Source organism: Eucyclogobius newberryi, unplaced genomic scaffold, assembly GCF_026437365.1.
Source record: "Eucyclogobius newberryi isolate DKJ021-1_F unplaced genomic scaffold, fEucNew1.0.hap1 SCAF_22, whole genome shotgun sequence".
In the NCBI taxonomy this organism is placed as follows: Eukaryota; Metazoa; Chordata; class Actinopteri; order Gobiiformes; family Gobiidae; genus Eucyclogobius; species Eucyclogobius newberryi.
In genome coordinates, this window is record NW_027315857.1 from 22,544,051 (window position 1) to 22,560,016 (window position 15,966).

Genomic DNA, 15,966 nt, shown 5'->3' on the forward strand with positions numbered 1-15,966 from the left:
AGTGTCCAGTGTCTCCACAGCTCAGAGACACTTTGTCCAGTATAAAGAACTGAGACTGGTCTGGACTCACCTTCAGAGACACTGTGGACAAGAAGAAAAGAGACGATCCTGTGGTTAGTTTAGTGAAAAGGGTGAAGAGCGACAGGCCTCGTCCTGACTCTTGTCTTCTTCAGGATCAGTCTAATATGTTCAGGTCTCGACATGTGAAGTAAAGGAATAAATTCACCTCATATTAAGATATCATCAGATACAATCAGAATATACACAACAAGTTAGATTAATAAAATCAGAAAAATAAAAAGAGCATAAAAAAGAAGAGATAATAATAATAAACTAACACAGTGTGTTTTAAAATGAGACTTAAAACACTCCACTGTGGTCTGTGGCCCCACAAGCTGGAGCCCTCAGACCTCAGCATGTGCAGCAGTGTCTGAGATGAAATGTGCCAAACAAACAATATGCAATATAATAATATAGAATTTAGAAATGTAATTTAGTGTTTTTACACAAAACTAGGGCAAATATAGAATATTGTTTACTGGTAAGAGCCACAGTCAATTAAATCTTGACTTAAAAACATATTATACATCTGGAAAGAGTGAGCTACACTTTTGTCTCCATTTCGTCCAAACTGCACATTTTAAAAGATGTGGATTGTGCAGAGCGCGGACGATTGCAATGTTGGTTCTTTTGAAAATGCCCATGATATTCTTTACTACTTTTACTTTAATACTTTTAATGTAGTTTATTTGCTTAAAATAATATTCCTCGTCCATAGTGTGATCTTTGTACAAACGTACACTTCTGTTTGGAGTTGAAAGTTGCCGTATTAAGTACATTTGTCTCCTGAGACATTAACAGTGTGTAAATCTATCATAAGAGTTAAAGGAGGTACTCACAGTTCATGGTCGAGCTGCTGTTCAAGTGACGAGAGAGAACTGTGTCTGAGAACTGTGTCTGCAGCACAGGAAATGACACGCACTCAAAGGTTTGAACACTTTTTCACTTGTGAATATGAAGGAATTGTTCTTTTAGTGATGAGTTAAAATCAAAATAAAAAAATCGGATGGATTCTACTTAAACTTGTATTGCTTTGGGCGATTTTTAAGTATAATTGTGTATTAATTAAAAGCCAAGAAATGAATTTAGTCTTATGTGAAACCATCAAAAATAATAGTTAAAATAAACATTTTAATAAACCTCTGTCAAATCCTTGATTTAATTGTCTTAATTTCAAAGAATTGAACGAGCCTCACAGTCCAAACACACGCACGTGGCTAAATTGCCCCCTGGTGGACGAATGTGAGAGTGAATGTTTGTCCGTGTCTGTCTCTATGGAAACCCTGTGACGAGCTGGCTCCTGTCCAGGGTGTTCCCCGCCTAAGGCCCAAAGTCACTGGGACCTGAGTCACCCGCGACCCCGAACGAGGACAAGTGGTAGAAAAGAAAAAAAAATCTTTAAAAAAAAATAGGGTTACTAGGTAACTGCATTAAGAGAGAGAGAGGAGAAAGAGAGAGAGGGGGAGAGAAGAGAGAGAGAGGGGGAGGGAAGAGAGAGAGCTCCTCCTCGTCTCTCCATGAAGAGGAGGAGCTGCTCATTCACTTCCTCAGAAAGAGAGAGGAGAGAGAGAGAGAGCGTGCGCACGGATCTTGTTTCCTGTTGAGTTTTTTCACTGAGGTGTGATGGCGCGGGGCATAAACTATTCACATGTTTAAATATGGATTGTTTTGGATTGTTGTTTTTGTTTCTCTCGTTGACTTTACTTGACTCAGCATCCTGCTCCGTGGGTAAGAATACTTATATACTGTAACTACATACATTTGTAGACTTTGTGGCATTTATTCATTAAATATAGTTGTTACTTGTGTCATGTGTTGTTAAAGTCTAGAGCAGAGTTTACACTCCACAGACCAATAGATGATCTGCACTAAACAGACCGTTTCTCTGTAAACACTGCTGCTTTCTGATTGGCTGAACACTGTCACATGTTTTACGGGAAGTTTCCAGTCTTTTTTGTTTTTTCAAATTCAAATGTTCAATGATATTAACAATGACGTTGCAAGAGGCTTAATACAGTTAAGTTAAGTCAAAATACACATAGAAAATAAATATGAATATAAATATGAATATAAATATGAATATAAATATTCTCCAGTTTACAGTTAGTAATAAGTTTTCTGATACATTTGTTATTGGTCTTAAAGACCTTTAAGACAAAAACTGGTTCACTCTAAGGACAAGTTGCCGACTCAAAAACAGAGCAATGTAGTTTATTCGATCCAATGCAGTGAAGAAAGCTGTAAAGAACGGTACATAGGTGAGACAAAACAGCCTCTACACAAGAGGCTTTATCAGCACAGAAGAAATACAAGTTCAGAACCACAGAGTGCCGTGCATCTCCATCTTGAAGCCTCTAATCACTCGTTTGAAGACGGTGAGGTGAAGGTTTTAAGCAGGAGAAAAGATGGTTTGAAAGAGGAGTTAAGGAAGCTATTTTTGTTAAAAAAGAAAAAACCTTCTTTAAACAGAAATGGAGGGCTTAGGTTTCATCTTCCTGTTATTTATAATGGGTTACTGAACCCCTGGAAAGGTAGAGGACCAGGACCAGGACATTTAGATGCTAATCAGGTCCTCAGGGTGGTTGAGCCAGGGTCTCACTAAGACAAAGAGGATTCTAATAGCCCATTAAAATTCTGAATAGGCTAGCTCGGTAGATACAAGGGGGAAGTTTCTGTTGAAACAAACAACTCTTTCTTACTTCAGGAAGGCTCCTCCCAATGGGCGGGTCTTACCACAGAACAGTATTAATATCGGAGTTCTCGACCTAAATTCTGTTATTGACAATGACTCTTGGATGAGAGTCGAAATGTCTATTTTTTCTAACTGAGTCCAGATGAAACAACTGAAGCTTTTTCTACTATGGAACACGCCTGGACGAATGAGGGATTACACCGACATTGGTCTTAAAACTTAAAAAAGGATCCAAGAATAAACAACTCTTGAGGTGAAACATCATGAGGAGTTTGTCCATAGGGTTAGCACATTAGCACGTCCACACCAGAAGGAACAGCATCAAAGACAAGTGCAAACTCTTTTGTTGTGACTGGAAAGTATCAAGAACTTTAGGAACAGGAAATGCTGTTTTGATGAATAGAGTGAATAATCCCATTGTCAAGCCACAAAACAGAGTTTAGCGTTTAAAACATATCTCCTTGTTATTCCATAAATCATATTTGTGAGGGAACAAGTTGTGTTTATGAACTAAAGACCAAGAGAACTGTAATTACTTGTGAAAGTTAGAAAGTTGAATTGGAATCCTTTTAATGCTATAATTACATTTTAAGAAAGATCCATAAAAGACTCAATACTTAACTCAATATCTTTTTATCCATTTGACAGTAAGATTCTACCCCATACTGACAAGTCTCTTTGAATCCACATATTTATTTGTTCTGTATTCTACAAATCTTTCTGTCATGTTTTTCTAGTTCAGAATTCAAGTCTTGAAATCAAATATTTTCCTTTACGTTTGTGTAGCCATTGCCCAAAATAAATAAATGGTTAATACAAGACAATACCTGAAGAATGAAATGTCCATTAGAGTCTTAGTAAAAAATAACTTTTCCGTTGAATTTGTGCATTAAAGTGAGATTTCCCGCTGAGTGGTTGTTTCCGTGAGACATGTCCTCTCCCCATTGTGATTTACAAAAGTCAAAAGCAGTTGAGTGGGACTCCTGGACCAAAGAAACGTCTACGTCAAAGTTTTTTGTGCGAATAAAAAAATGCTTTACGTTTTGTGAGGTCTCTTAAACCCCGAGCGTCAATATTCTGAGACTATGACATCATCACATTCTGAACCCTCTGCACTTTTCACTCTCAGATTAGTTCAAAATGATGTTGGAAAGAAATACAGTATAAAATAATATTGATTCTATAAAGAGAGCACCAGCTTCCTGATTCTTTTATCACAATCATTATTATTATTCATATGTTTGTTATTGATGTCAGTTTCTTTCATGTTTAAGACTTTAAAGGCATTAAATATTAAACAATGTGACTTAATATAAACCAGACTTACAAATATATCTCTCCAATCCATTTCTATTGTATGTCTTTTACCAGCACAAAGTCTCTTCAGAGCAGAACAAGCAACAAACATGTAGCACACAAACAAACAAACAAACAAACAAACAAATATAGAACTTAGATTAAGTGAATAAAATAGTGTAAGTCCAATGTGTCTGTGTGTGTTCTTCAGAGTATCTAACAGCCACTGAGGGACATGACGTTGAGCTGCCGTGCATCTGCTCTGGAGACAAAGAGGTGGAGGCTCTGCACTGGAGTCATCATGAGGAGAGTCTGTTGATCTACAGAGGAGGAAAGATGCTGAACAGACAAGAGCGAGTCCAACTCAAACATCCTCAACCTGAGAATGATTTCAGCTTGATCCTGAGAAATGTGATGTTTAAGGACAGTGGGAGTTATGAATGTTATGTTATGTATGAAGATGAGGATGAAGTCAAACTGATCGATCTGTCCATCGAAGAGTTGACAGGTACGTGACGTGACTGTAACAGAACCACATGTTCTTCTAATACTGTATAAATGTTTGACTGACGTAGCACATTAAGAAAGGCTAAATGAAGTGTGTAATAGTTTGGTTGTCTTCAGGAGTGTGACTGAGTGTGATCTTCTGTGCAGATGACACCACAGAGCTGGAGTCAAACACACCTCAGCTCACACTCTGAAAACTGACAAACTTATGAACAATAATCATCTGGACACGACAGAACTCTTGACTCTGAAGAGCAAATTTTCACTCCCATGTCTTTTTTTCACAGGTGCAATGAACCCTGAGAACTACATCATCGACACACAGAGAGGACACAGAGGACTCGGGTCTGGACTGACCGTGGGATTCATCATTATAACAGTTATAGCAGTTATAGCAGTTATAGCAGTTATAGCACTTCTAAAACGTAAAAAATTAAAGCGTTTCTGGAGTGAATCTTTCCGTTCTGAAAAGTTAAAGAAAAACTCTCTCCCTTCAGAATATTCACGCTCAAATTCAACAAAACTCACAGAACCACAGAAAGATCATGACTCCTCCCCAGAGCTGCAGCTGCCACCTTATTCTAGTGAAGATCATGACCCTCTCCCAGAGCTGCCACTCATCGTGGTGGAGGGGTTAGTGTATCCGGGAGCGGCAGAACATGTTCTGACCCCGTCCTCGAGTCAGAGCAGGAGCAGCTCAGACCCTGTTCTCCAGAAGAGAGATCCTGAGGATGAAGACTTGAAACACTGAGAAAATGATGACTTTCAATAATAGTTTAAATAGGGATTTGTTGTTACTTTTCTAGAGAAGACATTTTCCAAAACAATGTATTCTGTTTATCATTTGCTTATAGTGTGTAAAGTGTGTGATTATGTTTTGAACGCTTACATTGATGCTGTGCTTTTATCGTTGTATAAAGAACAACTTGTGGCCAAATACCTGCAATAATGAGTTATTGTTTAGTCTCAGTTATGACAGCATTATGTGCCTTTACAGTCGGGGGATGAGTTGTACATATATCACAGGTAGAGCCACACTTTCCCAGCATGCACCACCAACCTCCTCCTCCTCCTCCTCCTCCTCCTCCTCCTCCTCCTCCTCCTCCTCCTCCTCCTCCTCCTCCTCCTCCTCCTCCTCCTCCTCCTCCGATCAGTAATAATAATAAGTCATCGTCATTGTCTGTCTTTGAAAACAAGTTCCTCCTGAGACAATAAAGACTTAAACACGTGAGACAATTCAAACAACAAACGTCTTAGTTTTGATTACGACTGAAGCATCGAGCTGATCGTATCGTTCCATTTCTCCCCATGAGCAGCTTTTCCTAATCCATTCTGTAAGATTTGATTTTGAAGAAAGAAATGATACTTTTAAAAGAATGGTTTAAGTGTGCGGGTTATGATATGTGTGTTTACATTTATGTGTGTGGCACAAAACCAGAGCAGACAGCTCCAGACATGATCCTGCAGCGCCCTCTAGTGGCTCAACTCTGAACCATCAAATTAACCATCAGAGCTCTCTCCCCCTCCCCCTTTAGTTTTACTCTTAATAATAATAATAATAATAATAATAATAATAATAATAATAATAATAATACAAAAACAAAAAAGCATAGAAAAAATATATAAATAATATATATATATTATTATTTTTTTTCTATCAATATTTACATGTGCGTAAAGAACAGAATATATATCAATGAGATTATAATGTGTATTAAAATGGAAAAATAATCTGAACCAACCAGCAGTAAACAAGGACTGAACCAGCAGTAAACAAGGACTAAACCAGCAGTAAACAAGAACTAAACCAGCAGTAAACAAGGACTAAACCAGCAGTAAACAAGGACTGAACCAGCAGTAAACAAGGACTAAACCAGCAGTAAACAAGGACTGAACCAGCAGTAAACAAGGACTAAACCAGGAGTAAACAAGAACTAAACCAGGAGTAAACAAGGACTAAACCAGGAGTAAACAAGGACTAAACCAGCAGTAAACAAGGACTAAACCAGCAGTAAACAATGACAAAACTAGCAGTAAACAAGAACTAAACCAGGAGTAAACAAGGACTAAACCAGCAGTAAACAAGGACTAAACCAGCAGTAAACAAGAACTAAACCAGCAGTAAACAAGAACTAAACCAGCACTAAACAAGGACTAAACCAGGTTCATTTGGACCTGGTTTAGTCCTGTTTGAACCTGTTTGTGGTGAATGGATCTTAGTCCAGGTTTACGTCGTCCTGACTTTGATCTGGGCGTAGGTACTCGAGTCATTTAGTTTCCTTGTCTTTTTCTTGGTTCTTTTGGCTGGATCTGGAAGAAAAAAATACAATTAAAAGTTGTATTTTTGTTCGATTTCCGGTTCTGAAATGAACTGATTCCCTTTTCCACCTGCAGAGGGCGTCAGTTCATGTCTAAAGGTCTGAGTCAAGCAACTCAGGTCAAAATGTCCCTTGTGACCAGCAGAGGGCGCTGGTTGTTATTGTTCAGTTTTCATTTTCTTTTGAGATTTAATCTATCATTTTAGTCCTGGTTCAGTCCTGGTCTAGTCCTGGTCTAGTCCTGGTCTAGTCCTGGTCTCACCTTTGGTCTTGTTGAAGGTGATGGAAAAATAACAAACGTCTTCAGTTTTCACAGAGGAATAAACTGAACTCTCCTCATTCTCTGAAAATGTACAATTTGAGAATTTTACACATTTTACATTGAAATAAACATACAAAATGCTGAACGTGCGTCTGGGGCGTTTGAGCGTCCGGCACCGTTCGCCTCCGTCTGTGGACTTTGTGAAGTAATTACACCAAAGTCACTCCCTCCACCTGGTCGACCATCGCACCAAGAGAACAGCAACACCAGGAAACACAACCACTGATCCACTGCTGGGTCTGATGGTGAGTTTATTTTCTGTACAGGCGTCTCGGAAGAGACATTAAAGCACTCATTTGCGCTAAGTAGCTCACGAATACGTTCTCCATCTCTTGCATGTTCCATGCATATAAACATGTAATGCAAAAATTGAACATTATTACTGTATAGAGGGCCAAAAACACAAAGTGGGCGGAGCCCACTCAAAATTAACGAAAGTACCCGTCAGTGACCAGGGACCCACACCATGAAAATGTATAGTTTATGATATTTGAAAAATGGGAAACATTGTTTTCGTATCGGAATATTATTCTGTCTTTCTTTCTTTCTTTCTTCTAGGGACCAACCCCCCTATTTTTCACCCAGTGAACATTGACGAAAAGTCACAAAAATGTTCACACCTCTAAAAATCGTGCCTCTCTACATTCTGGCTATTTCCCTTTTCTAAAATAAAAAAATTGGCGCGTCAGCGCCCCCAAATGTACCAAAAATGCATTGAGAGATAGGAAATGACCCAAAAAAAATCTGATCGTAGAATCATGAAATTTGGCGCAGAGGTAGATGGTGACAAGAGAAGTAAAAAATATTATTACAGCAACGCCGTCCACCAAACCAAATGTCGGCCATATTGGTTCAAAAATGGCTAAGCAGGACTCGGGAGTTTTTCCAAACGTCGTACTTTTACGAACTCCTCCCACGGCGTTGGCAACGTTGGCCCTAAAAAGCTGAAATTTGGTGAAAATGCTACTGAGGAGTGGGACATCAAAAGTTATTCAAATTACATTGATACCTGTCACGGTCTCTGTGCGGCGAAGCCGCAAACTTTAGCTAGAATTTCAGAAATCTCCCAAATTTAACATTTCTGCCGTTTGCGCAGATAAAGTCCGAATTGCGTCAAATTAGAATCAGTTGTTAAACTCTTTGCCCTAAACCTACTTGAGGTGAAATAAATTAATTTGGCGCCACAGCGCCCCCTACAGATTTTATATGGAGGTTAAATGTTTAGTTTTGCGAAATTATATGAAATTTGACACACAACTCAATTTTAGCATCCCCATCAAAAAAGTCAATGAGACCCATGTCATAATTGTTATGGTTTTGCCGTAGCAATGACAGAAACCTTTCATGTTATTCCAATGGGGAAATCGCCAGAACATGTTTACACTTTATACTTTCACAAACTCCTCCCAGGGCGTTAGACATATTAACCTGAAATTTGGTGAGACTCATCTTCAGGACCATCAAAATTGATCCACATTTTTTATTCAAAAAGTCACGGTGTCTGTGCGGCAAAACCGCACATTTAGCCAAGAATTCAAAAAGAAAATAGCTTTTTGATGGTAAAACAAAGGGGAAAAGATGTGACAGCGTCACAGATTCAACAGTAGGCGTAATAAAAGGACAATTGGGGCGCGTTAGCGCCCCCTCCTCTTGCGGCGTGGCGGCGGCGTGGCGAGGCCACAGTTAATTAAATCTTGACTTAAAAACATATTATACATCTGGAAAGAGTGAGCTACACTTTTGTCTCCATTTCGTCCAAACTGCACATTTTAAAAGATGTGGATTGTGCAGAGCGCGGACGATTGCAATGTTGGTTCTTTTGAAAATGCCCATGATATTCTTTACTACTTTTACTTTAATACTTTTAATGTAGTTTATTTGCTTAAAATAATATTCCTCGTCCATAGTGTGATCTTTGTACAAACGTACACTTCTGTTTGGAGTTGAAAGTTGCTGTATTAAGTACATTTGTCTCCTGAGACATTAACAGTGTGTAAATCTATCATAAGAGTTAAAGGAGGTACTCACAGTTCATGGTCGAGCTGCTGTTCAAGTGACGAGAGAGAACTGTGTCTGAGAACTGTGTCTGCAGCACAGGAAATGACACGCACTCAAAGGTTTGAACACTTTTTCACTTGTGAATATGAAGGAATTGTTCATTTAGTGATGAGTTAAAATCAAAATAAAAAAATCGGATGGATTCTACTTAAACTTGTATTGATTTGGGCGATTTTTAAATATAATTGTGTATTAATTAAAAGCCAAGAAATGAATTTAGTCTTATGTGAAACCATCAAAAATAATAGTTAAAATAAACATTTTAATAAACCTTTGTCAAATCCTTGATTTAATTGTCTTAATTTCAAAGAATTGAACGAGCCTCACAGTCCAAACACACGCACGTGGCTAAATTGCCCCCTGGTGGACGAATGTGAGAGTGAATGTTTGTCCGTGTCTGTCTCTATGGAAACCCTGTGACGAGCTGGCTCCTGTCCAGGGTGTTCCCCGCCTAAGGCCCAAAGTCACTGGGACCTGAGTCACCCGCGACCCCGAACGAGGACAAGTGGTAGAAAAGAAAAAAAAATCTTTAAAAAAAAATAGGGTTACTAGGTAACTGCATTAAGAGAGAGAGAGGAGAAAGAGAGAGAGGGGGAGAGAAGAGAGAGAGAGGGGGAGGGAAGAGAGAGAGCTCCTCCTCGTCTCTCCATGAAGAGGAGGAGCTGCTCATTCACTTCCTCAGAAAGAGAGAGGAGAGAGAGAGAGAGCGTGCGCACGGATCTTGTTTCCTGTTGAGTTTTTTCACTGAGGTGTGATGGCGCGGGGCATAAACTATTCACATGTTTAAATATGGATTGTTTTGGATTGTTGTTTTTGTTTCTCTCGTTGACTTTACTTGACTCAGCATCCTGCTCCGTGGGTAAGAATACTTATATACTGTAACTACATACATTTGTAGACTTTGTGGCATTTATTCATTAAATATAGTTGTTACTTGTGTCATGTGTTGTTAAAGTCTAGAGCAGAGTTTACACTCCACAGACCAATAGATGATCTGCACTAAACAGACCGTTTCTCTGTAAACACTGCTGCTTTCTGATTGGCTGAACACTGTCACATGTTTTACGGGAAGTTTCCAGTCTTTTTTGTTTTTTCAAATTCAAATGTTCAATGATATTAACAATGACGTTGCAAGAGGCTTAATACAGTTAAGTTAAGTCAAAATACACATAGAAAATAAATATGAATATAAATATGAATATAAATATGAATATAAATATTCTCCAGTTTACAGTTAGTAATAAGTTTTCTGATACATTTGTTATTGGTCTTAAAGACCTTTAAGACAAAAACTGGTTCACTCTAAGGACAAGTTGCCGACTCAAAAACAGAGCAATGTAGTTTATTCGATCCAATGCAGTGAAGAAAGCTGTAAAGAACGGTACATAGGTGAGACAAAACAGCCTCTACACAAGAGGCTTTATCAGCACAGAAGAAATACAAGTTCAGAACCACAGAGTGCCGTGCATCTCCATCTTGAAGCCTCTAATCACTCGTTTGAAGACGGTGAGGTGAAGGTTTTAAGCAGGAGAAAAGATGGTTTGAAAGAGGAGTTAAGGAAGCTATTTTTGTTAAAAAAGAAAAAACCTTCTTTAAACAGAAATGGAGGGCTTAGGTTTCATCTTCCTGTTATTTATAATGGGTTACTGAACCCCTGGAAAGGTAGAGGACCAGGACCAGGACATTTAGATGCTAATCAGGTCCTCAGGGTGGTTGAGCCAGGGTCTCACTAAGACAAAGAGGATTCTAATAGCCCATTAAAATTCTGAATAGGCTAGCTCGGTAGATACAAGGGGGAAGTTTCTGTTGAAACAAACAACTCTTTCTTACTTCAGGAAGGCTCCTCCCAATGGGCGGGTCTTACCACAGAACAGTATTAATATCGGAGTTCTCGACCTAAATTCTGTTATTGACAATGACTCTTGGATGAGAGTCGAAATGTCTATTTTTTCTAACTGAGTCCAGATGAAACAACTGAAGCTTTTTCTACTATGGAACACGCCTGGACGAATGAGGGATTACACCGACATTGGTCTTAAAACTTAAAAAAGGATCCAAGAATAAACAACTCTTGAGGTGAAACATCATGAGGAGTTTGTCCATAGGGTTAGCACATTAGCACGTCCACACCAGAAGGAACAGCATCAAAGACAAGTGCAAACTCTTTTGTTGTGACTGGAAAGTATCAAGAACTTTAGGAACAGGAAATGCTGTTTTGATGAATAGAGTGAATAATCCCATTGTCAAGCCACAAAACAGAGTTTAGCGTTTAAAACATATCTCCTTGTTATTCCATAAATCATATTTGTGAGGGAACAAGTTGTGTTTATGAACTAAAGACCAAGAGAACTGTAATTACTTGTGAAAGTTAGAAAGTTGAATTGGAATCCTTTTAATGCTATAATTACATTTTAAGAAAGATCCATAAAAGACTCAATACTTAACTCAATATCTTTTTATCCATTTGACAGTAAGATTCTACCCCATACTGACAAGTCTCTTTGAATCCACATATTTATTTGTTCTGTATTCTACAAATCTTTCTGTCATGTTTTTCTAGTTCAGAATTCAAGTCTTGAAATCAAATATTTTCCTTTACGTTTGTGTAGCCATTGCCCAAAATAAATAAATGGTTAATACAAGACAATACCTGAAGAATGAAATGTCCATTAGAGTCTTAGTAAAAAATAACTTTTCCGTTGAATTTGTGCATTAAAGTGAGATTTCCCGCTGAGTGGTTGTTTCCGTGAGACATGTCCTCTCCCCATTGTGATTTACAAAAGTCAAAAGCAGTTGAGTGGGACTCCTGGACCAAAGAAACGTCTACGTCAAAGTTTTTTGTGCGAATAAAAAAATGCTTTACGTTTTGTGAGGTCTCTTAAACCCCGAGCGTCAATATTCTGAGACTATGACATCATCACATTCTGAACCCTCTGCACTTTTCACTCTCAGATTAGTTCAAAATGATGTTGGAAAGAAATACAGTATAAAATAATATTGATTCTATAAAGAGAGCACCAGCTTCCTGATTCTTTTATCACAATCATTATTATTATTCATATGTTTGTTATTGATGTCAGTTTCTTTCATGTTTAAGACTTTAAAGGCATTAAATATTAAACAATGTGACTTAATATAAACCAGACTTACAAATATATCTCTCCAATCCATTTCTATTGTATGTCTTTTACCAGCACAAAGTCTCTTCAGAGCAGAACAAGCAACAAACATGTAGCACACAAACAAACAAACAAACAAACAAACAAATATAGAACTTAGATTAAGTGAATAAAATAGTGTAAGTCCAATGTGTCTGTGTGTGTTCTTCAGAGTATCTAACAGCCACTGAGGGACATGACGTTGAGCTGCCGTGCATCTGCTCTGGAGACAAAGAGGTGGAGGCTCTGCACTGGAGTCATCATGAGGAGAGTCTGTTGATCTACAGAGGAGGAAAGATGCTGAACAGACAAGAGCGAGTCCAACTCAAACATCCTCAACCTGAGAATGATTTCAGCTTGATCCTGAGAAATGTGATGTTTAAGGACAGTGGGAGTTATGAATGTTATGTTATGTATGAAGATGAGGATGAAGTCAAACTGATCGATCTGTCCATCGAAGAGTTGACAGGTACGTGACGTGACTGTAACAGAACCACATGTTCTTCTAATACTGTATAAATGTTTGACTGACGTAGCACATTAAGAAAGGCTAAATGAAGTGTGTAATAGTTTGGTTGTCTTCAGGAGTGTGACTGAGTGTGATCTTCTGTGCAGATGACACCACAGAGCTGGAGTCAAACACACCTCAGCTCACACTCTGAAAACTGACAAACTTATGAACAATAATCATCTGGACACGACAGAACTCTTGACTCTGAAGAGCAAATTTTCACTCCCATGTCTTTTTTTCACAGGTGCAATGAACCCTGAGAACTACATCATCGACACACAGAGAGGACACAGAGGACTCGGGATTGGACTGACTGTGGGACTCATCATTATAGCAGTTATAGCAGTTATAGCAGTTATAGCAGTTATAGCACTTCTAAAACGTAAAAAATTAAAGCGTTTCTGGAGTGAATCTTTCCGTTCTGAAAAGTTAAAGAAAAACTCTCTCCCTTCAGAATATTCACGCTCAAATTCAACAAAACTCACAGAACCACAGAAAGATCATGACTCCTCCCCAGAGCTGCAGCTGCCACCTTATTCTAGTGAAGATCATGACCCTCTCCCAGAGCTGCCACTCATCGTGGTGGAGGGGTTAGTGTATCCGGGAGCGGCAGAACATGTTCTGACCCCGTCCTCGAGTCAGAGCAGGAGCAGCTCAGACCCTGTTCTCCAGAAGAGAGATCCTGAGGATGAAGACTTGAAACACTGAGAAAATGATGACTTTCAATAATAGTTTAAATAGGGATTTGTTGTTACTTTTCTAGAGAAGACATTTTCCAAAACAATGTATTCTGTTTATCATTTGCTTATAGTGTGTAAAGTGTGTGATTATGTTTTGAACGCTTACATTGATGCTGTGCTTTTATCGTTGTATAAAGAACAACTTGTGGCCAAATACCTGCAATAATGAGTTATTGTTTAGTCTCAGTTATGACAGCATTATGTGCCTTTACAGTCGGGGGATGAGTTGTACATATATCACAGGTAGAGCCACACTTTCCCAGCATGCACCACCAACCTCCTCCTCCTCCTCCTCCTCCTCCTCCTCCTCCTCCTCCTCCTCCTCCTCCTCCTCCTCCTCCTCCTCCTCCTCCTCCTCCTCCGATCAGTAATAATAATAAGTCATCGTCATTGTCTGTCTTTGAAAACAAGTTCCTCCTGAGACAATAAAGACTTAAACACGTGAGACAATTCAAACAACAAACGTCTTAGTTTTGATTACGACTGAAGCATCGAGCTGATCGTATCGTTCCATTTCTCCCCATGAGCAGCTTTTCCTAATCCATTCTGTAAGATTTGATTTTGAAGAAAGAAATGATACTTTTAAAAGAATGGTTTAAGTGTGCGGGTTATGATATGTGTGTTTACATTTATGTGTGTGGCACAAAACCAGAGCAGACAGCTCCAGACATGATCCTGCAGCGCCCTCTAGTGGCTCAACTCTGAACCATCAAATTAACCATCAGAGCTCTCTCCCCCTCCCCCTTTAGTTTTACTCTTAATAATAATAATAATAATAATAATAATAATAATAATAATAATAATAATAATAATACAAAAACAAAAAAGCATAGAAAAAATATATAAATAATATATATATATTATTATTTTTTTTCTATCAATATTTACATGTGCGTAAAGAACAGAATATATATCAATGAGATTATAATGTGTATTAAAATGGAAAAATAATCTGAACCAACCAGCAGTAAACAAGGACTGAACCAGCAGTAAACAAGGACTAAACCAGCAGTAAACAAGGACTAAACCAGCAGTAAACAAGGACTAAACCAGCAGTAAACAAGGACTGAACCAGCAGTAAACAAGGACTAAACCAGCAGTAAACAAGGACTGAACCAGCAGTAAACAAGGACTAAACCAGGAGTAAACAAGAACTAAACCAGGAGTAAACAAGGACTAAACCAGGAGTAAACAAGGACTAAACCAGCAGTAAACAAGGACTAAACCAGCAGTAAACAATGACAAAACTAGCAGTAAACAAGAACTAAACCAGGAGTAAACAAGGACTAAACCAGCAGTAAACAAGGACTAAACCAGCAGTAAACAAGAACTAAACCAGCAGTAAACAAGAACTAAACCAGCACTAAACAAGGACTAAACCAGGTTCATTTGGACCTGGTTTAGTCCTGTTTGAACCTGTTTGTGGTGAATGGATCTTAGTCCAGGTTTACGTCGTCCTGACTTTGATCTGGGCGTAGGTACTCGAGTCATTTAGTTTCCTTGTCTTTTTCTTGGTTCTTTTGGCTGGATCTGGAAGAAAAAAATACAATTAAAAGTTGTATTTTTGTTCGATTTCCGGTTCTGAAATGAACTGATTCCCTTTTCCACCTGCAGAGGGCGTCAGTTCATGTCTAAAGGTCTGAGTCAAGCAACTCAGGTCAAAATGTCCCTTGTGACCAGCAGAGGGCGCTGGTTGTTATTGTTCAGTTTTCATTTTCTTTTGAGATTTAATCTATCATTTTAGTCCTGGTTCAGTCCTGGTCTAGTCCTGGTCTAGTCCTGGTCTAGTCCTGGTCTCACCTTTGGTCTTGTTGAAGGTGATGGAAAAATAACAAACGTCTTCAGTTTTCACAGAGGAATAAACTGAACTCTCCTCATTCTCTGAAAATGTACAATTTGAGAATTTTACACATTTTACATTGAAATAAACATACAAAATGCTGAACGTGCGTCTGGGGCGTTTGAGCGTCCGGCACCGTTCGCCTCCGTCTGTGGACTTTGTGAAGTAATTACACCAAAGTCACTCCCTCCACCTGGTCGACCATCGCACCAAGAGAACAGCAACACCAGGAAACACAACCACTGATCCACTGCTGGGTCTGATGGTGAGTTTATTTTCTGTACAGGCGTCTCGGAAGAGACATTAAAGCACTCATTTGCGCTAAGTAGCTCACGAATACGTTCTCCATCTCTTGCATGTTCCATGCATATAAACATGTAATGCAAAAATTGAACATTATTACTGTATAGAGGGCCAAAAACACAAAGTGGGCGGAGCCCACTCAAAATTAACGAAAGTACCCG

General features: G+C 38.7%; 3 protein-coding genes across 3 annotated transcripts in view; 2 read left to right on the forward strand and 1 right to left on the reverse strand.

The window, feature by feature from the left end:
* The window catches only part of LOC140371542 (uncharacterized), a 3,950-nt gene extending 3,023 nt beyond the window's left edge, over positions 1 to 927 (reverse strand). Inside the window, exons 1-2 of the mRNA XM_072458713.1 lie at positions 900 to 927; positions 1 to 81 (exon numbers count right to left, since the gene is read on the reverse strand). The exon at positions 1 to 81 is cut by the window's left edge and continues 162 nt beyond it. Of these exons, the coding sequence (XP_072314814.1) occupies positions 1 to 81; positions 900 to 906 (88 nt within the window). The 5' untranslated portion in view covers positions 907 to 927. The remainder of the gene's footprint in view (positions 82 to 899) is intronic.
* A 700-nt stretch (positions 928 to 1,627) lies between these two features.
* On the forward strand, positions 1,628 to 5,781 carry LOC140371878 (uncharacterized). Its single transcript, XM_072459105.1, has 3 exons — positions 1,628 to 1,788; positions 4,260 to 4,556; positions 4,843 to 5,781. The coding sequence occupies exons 1-3, from the start codon at positions 1,719 to 1,721 to the stop codon at positions 5,304 to 5,306; spliced, it is 831 nt and encodes a 276-aa protein (XP_072315206.1). The 5' UTR covers positions 1,628 to 1,718; the 3' UTR covers positions 5,307 to 5,781.
* Positions 5,782 to 9,951: 4,170 nt separating this feature from the next.
* LOC140371461 (uncharacterized) lies at positions 9,952 to 14,102 on the forward strand. Its single transcript, XM_072458614.1, has 3 exons — positions 9,952 to 10,112; positions 12,584 to 12,880; positions 13,167 to 14,102. The coding sequence occupies exons 1-3, from the start codon at positions 10,043 to 10,045 to the stop codon at positions 13,628 to 13,630; spliced, it is 831 nt and encodes a 276-aa protein (XP_072314715.1). The 5' UTR covers positions 9,952 to 10,042; the 3' UTR covers positions 13,631 to 14,102.
* Positions 14,103 to 15,966: the final 1,864 nt, after the last annotated feature.

What these genes read in the sequence shown, in the direction of transcription:
- LOC140371878 (XM_072459105.1), top strand. Translation starts at nt 1,719, where the DNA reads ATGGATTGTTTTGGATTGTTGTTTTTGTTTCTCTCGTTGACTTTACTT. An exon ending in CTCAGCATCCTGCTCCGTGG is followed by an intron (nt 1,789 to 4,259) that starts GTAAGAATACTT and finishes TGTGTTCTTCAG; the next exon opens with AGTATCTAACAGCCACTGAG. An exon ending in GTCCATCGAAGAGTTGACAG is followed by an intron (nt 4,557 to 4,842) that starts GTACGTGACGTG and finishes TTTTTTTCACAG; the next exon opens with GTGCAATGAACCCTGAGAAC.
- LOC140371461 (XM_072458614.1), top strand. Translation starts at nt 10,043, where the DNA reads ATGGATTGTTTTGGATTGTTGTTTTTGTTTCTCTCGTTGACTTTACTT. An exon ending in CTCAGCATCCTGCTCCGTGG is followed by an intron (nt 10,113 to 12,583) that starts GTAAGAATACTT and finishes TGTGTTCTTCAG; the next exon opens with AGTATCTAACAGCCACTGAG. An exon ending in GTCCATCGAAGAGTTGACAG is followed by an intron (nt 12,881 to 13,166) that starts GTACGTGACGTG and finishes TTTTTTTCACAG; the next exon opens with GTGCAATGAACCCTGAGAAC.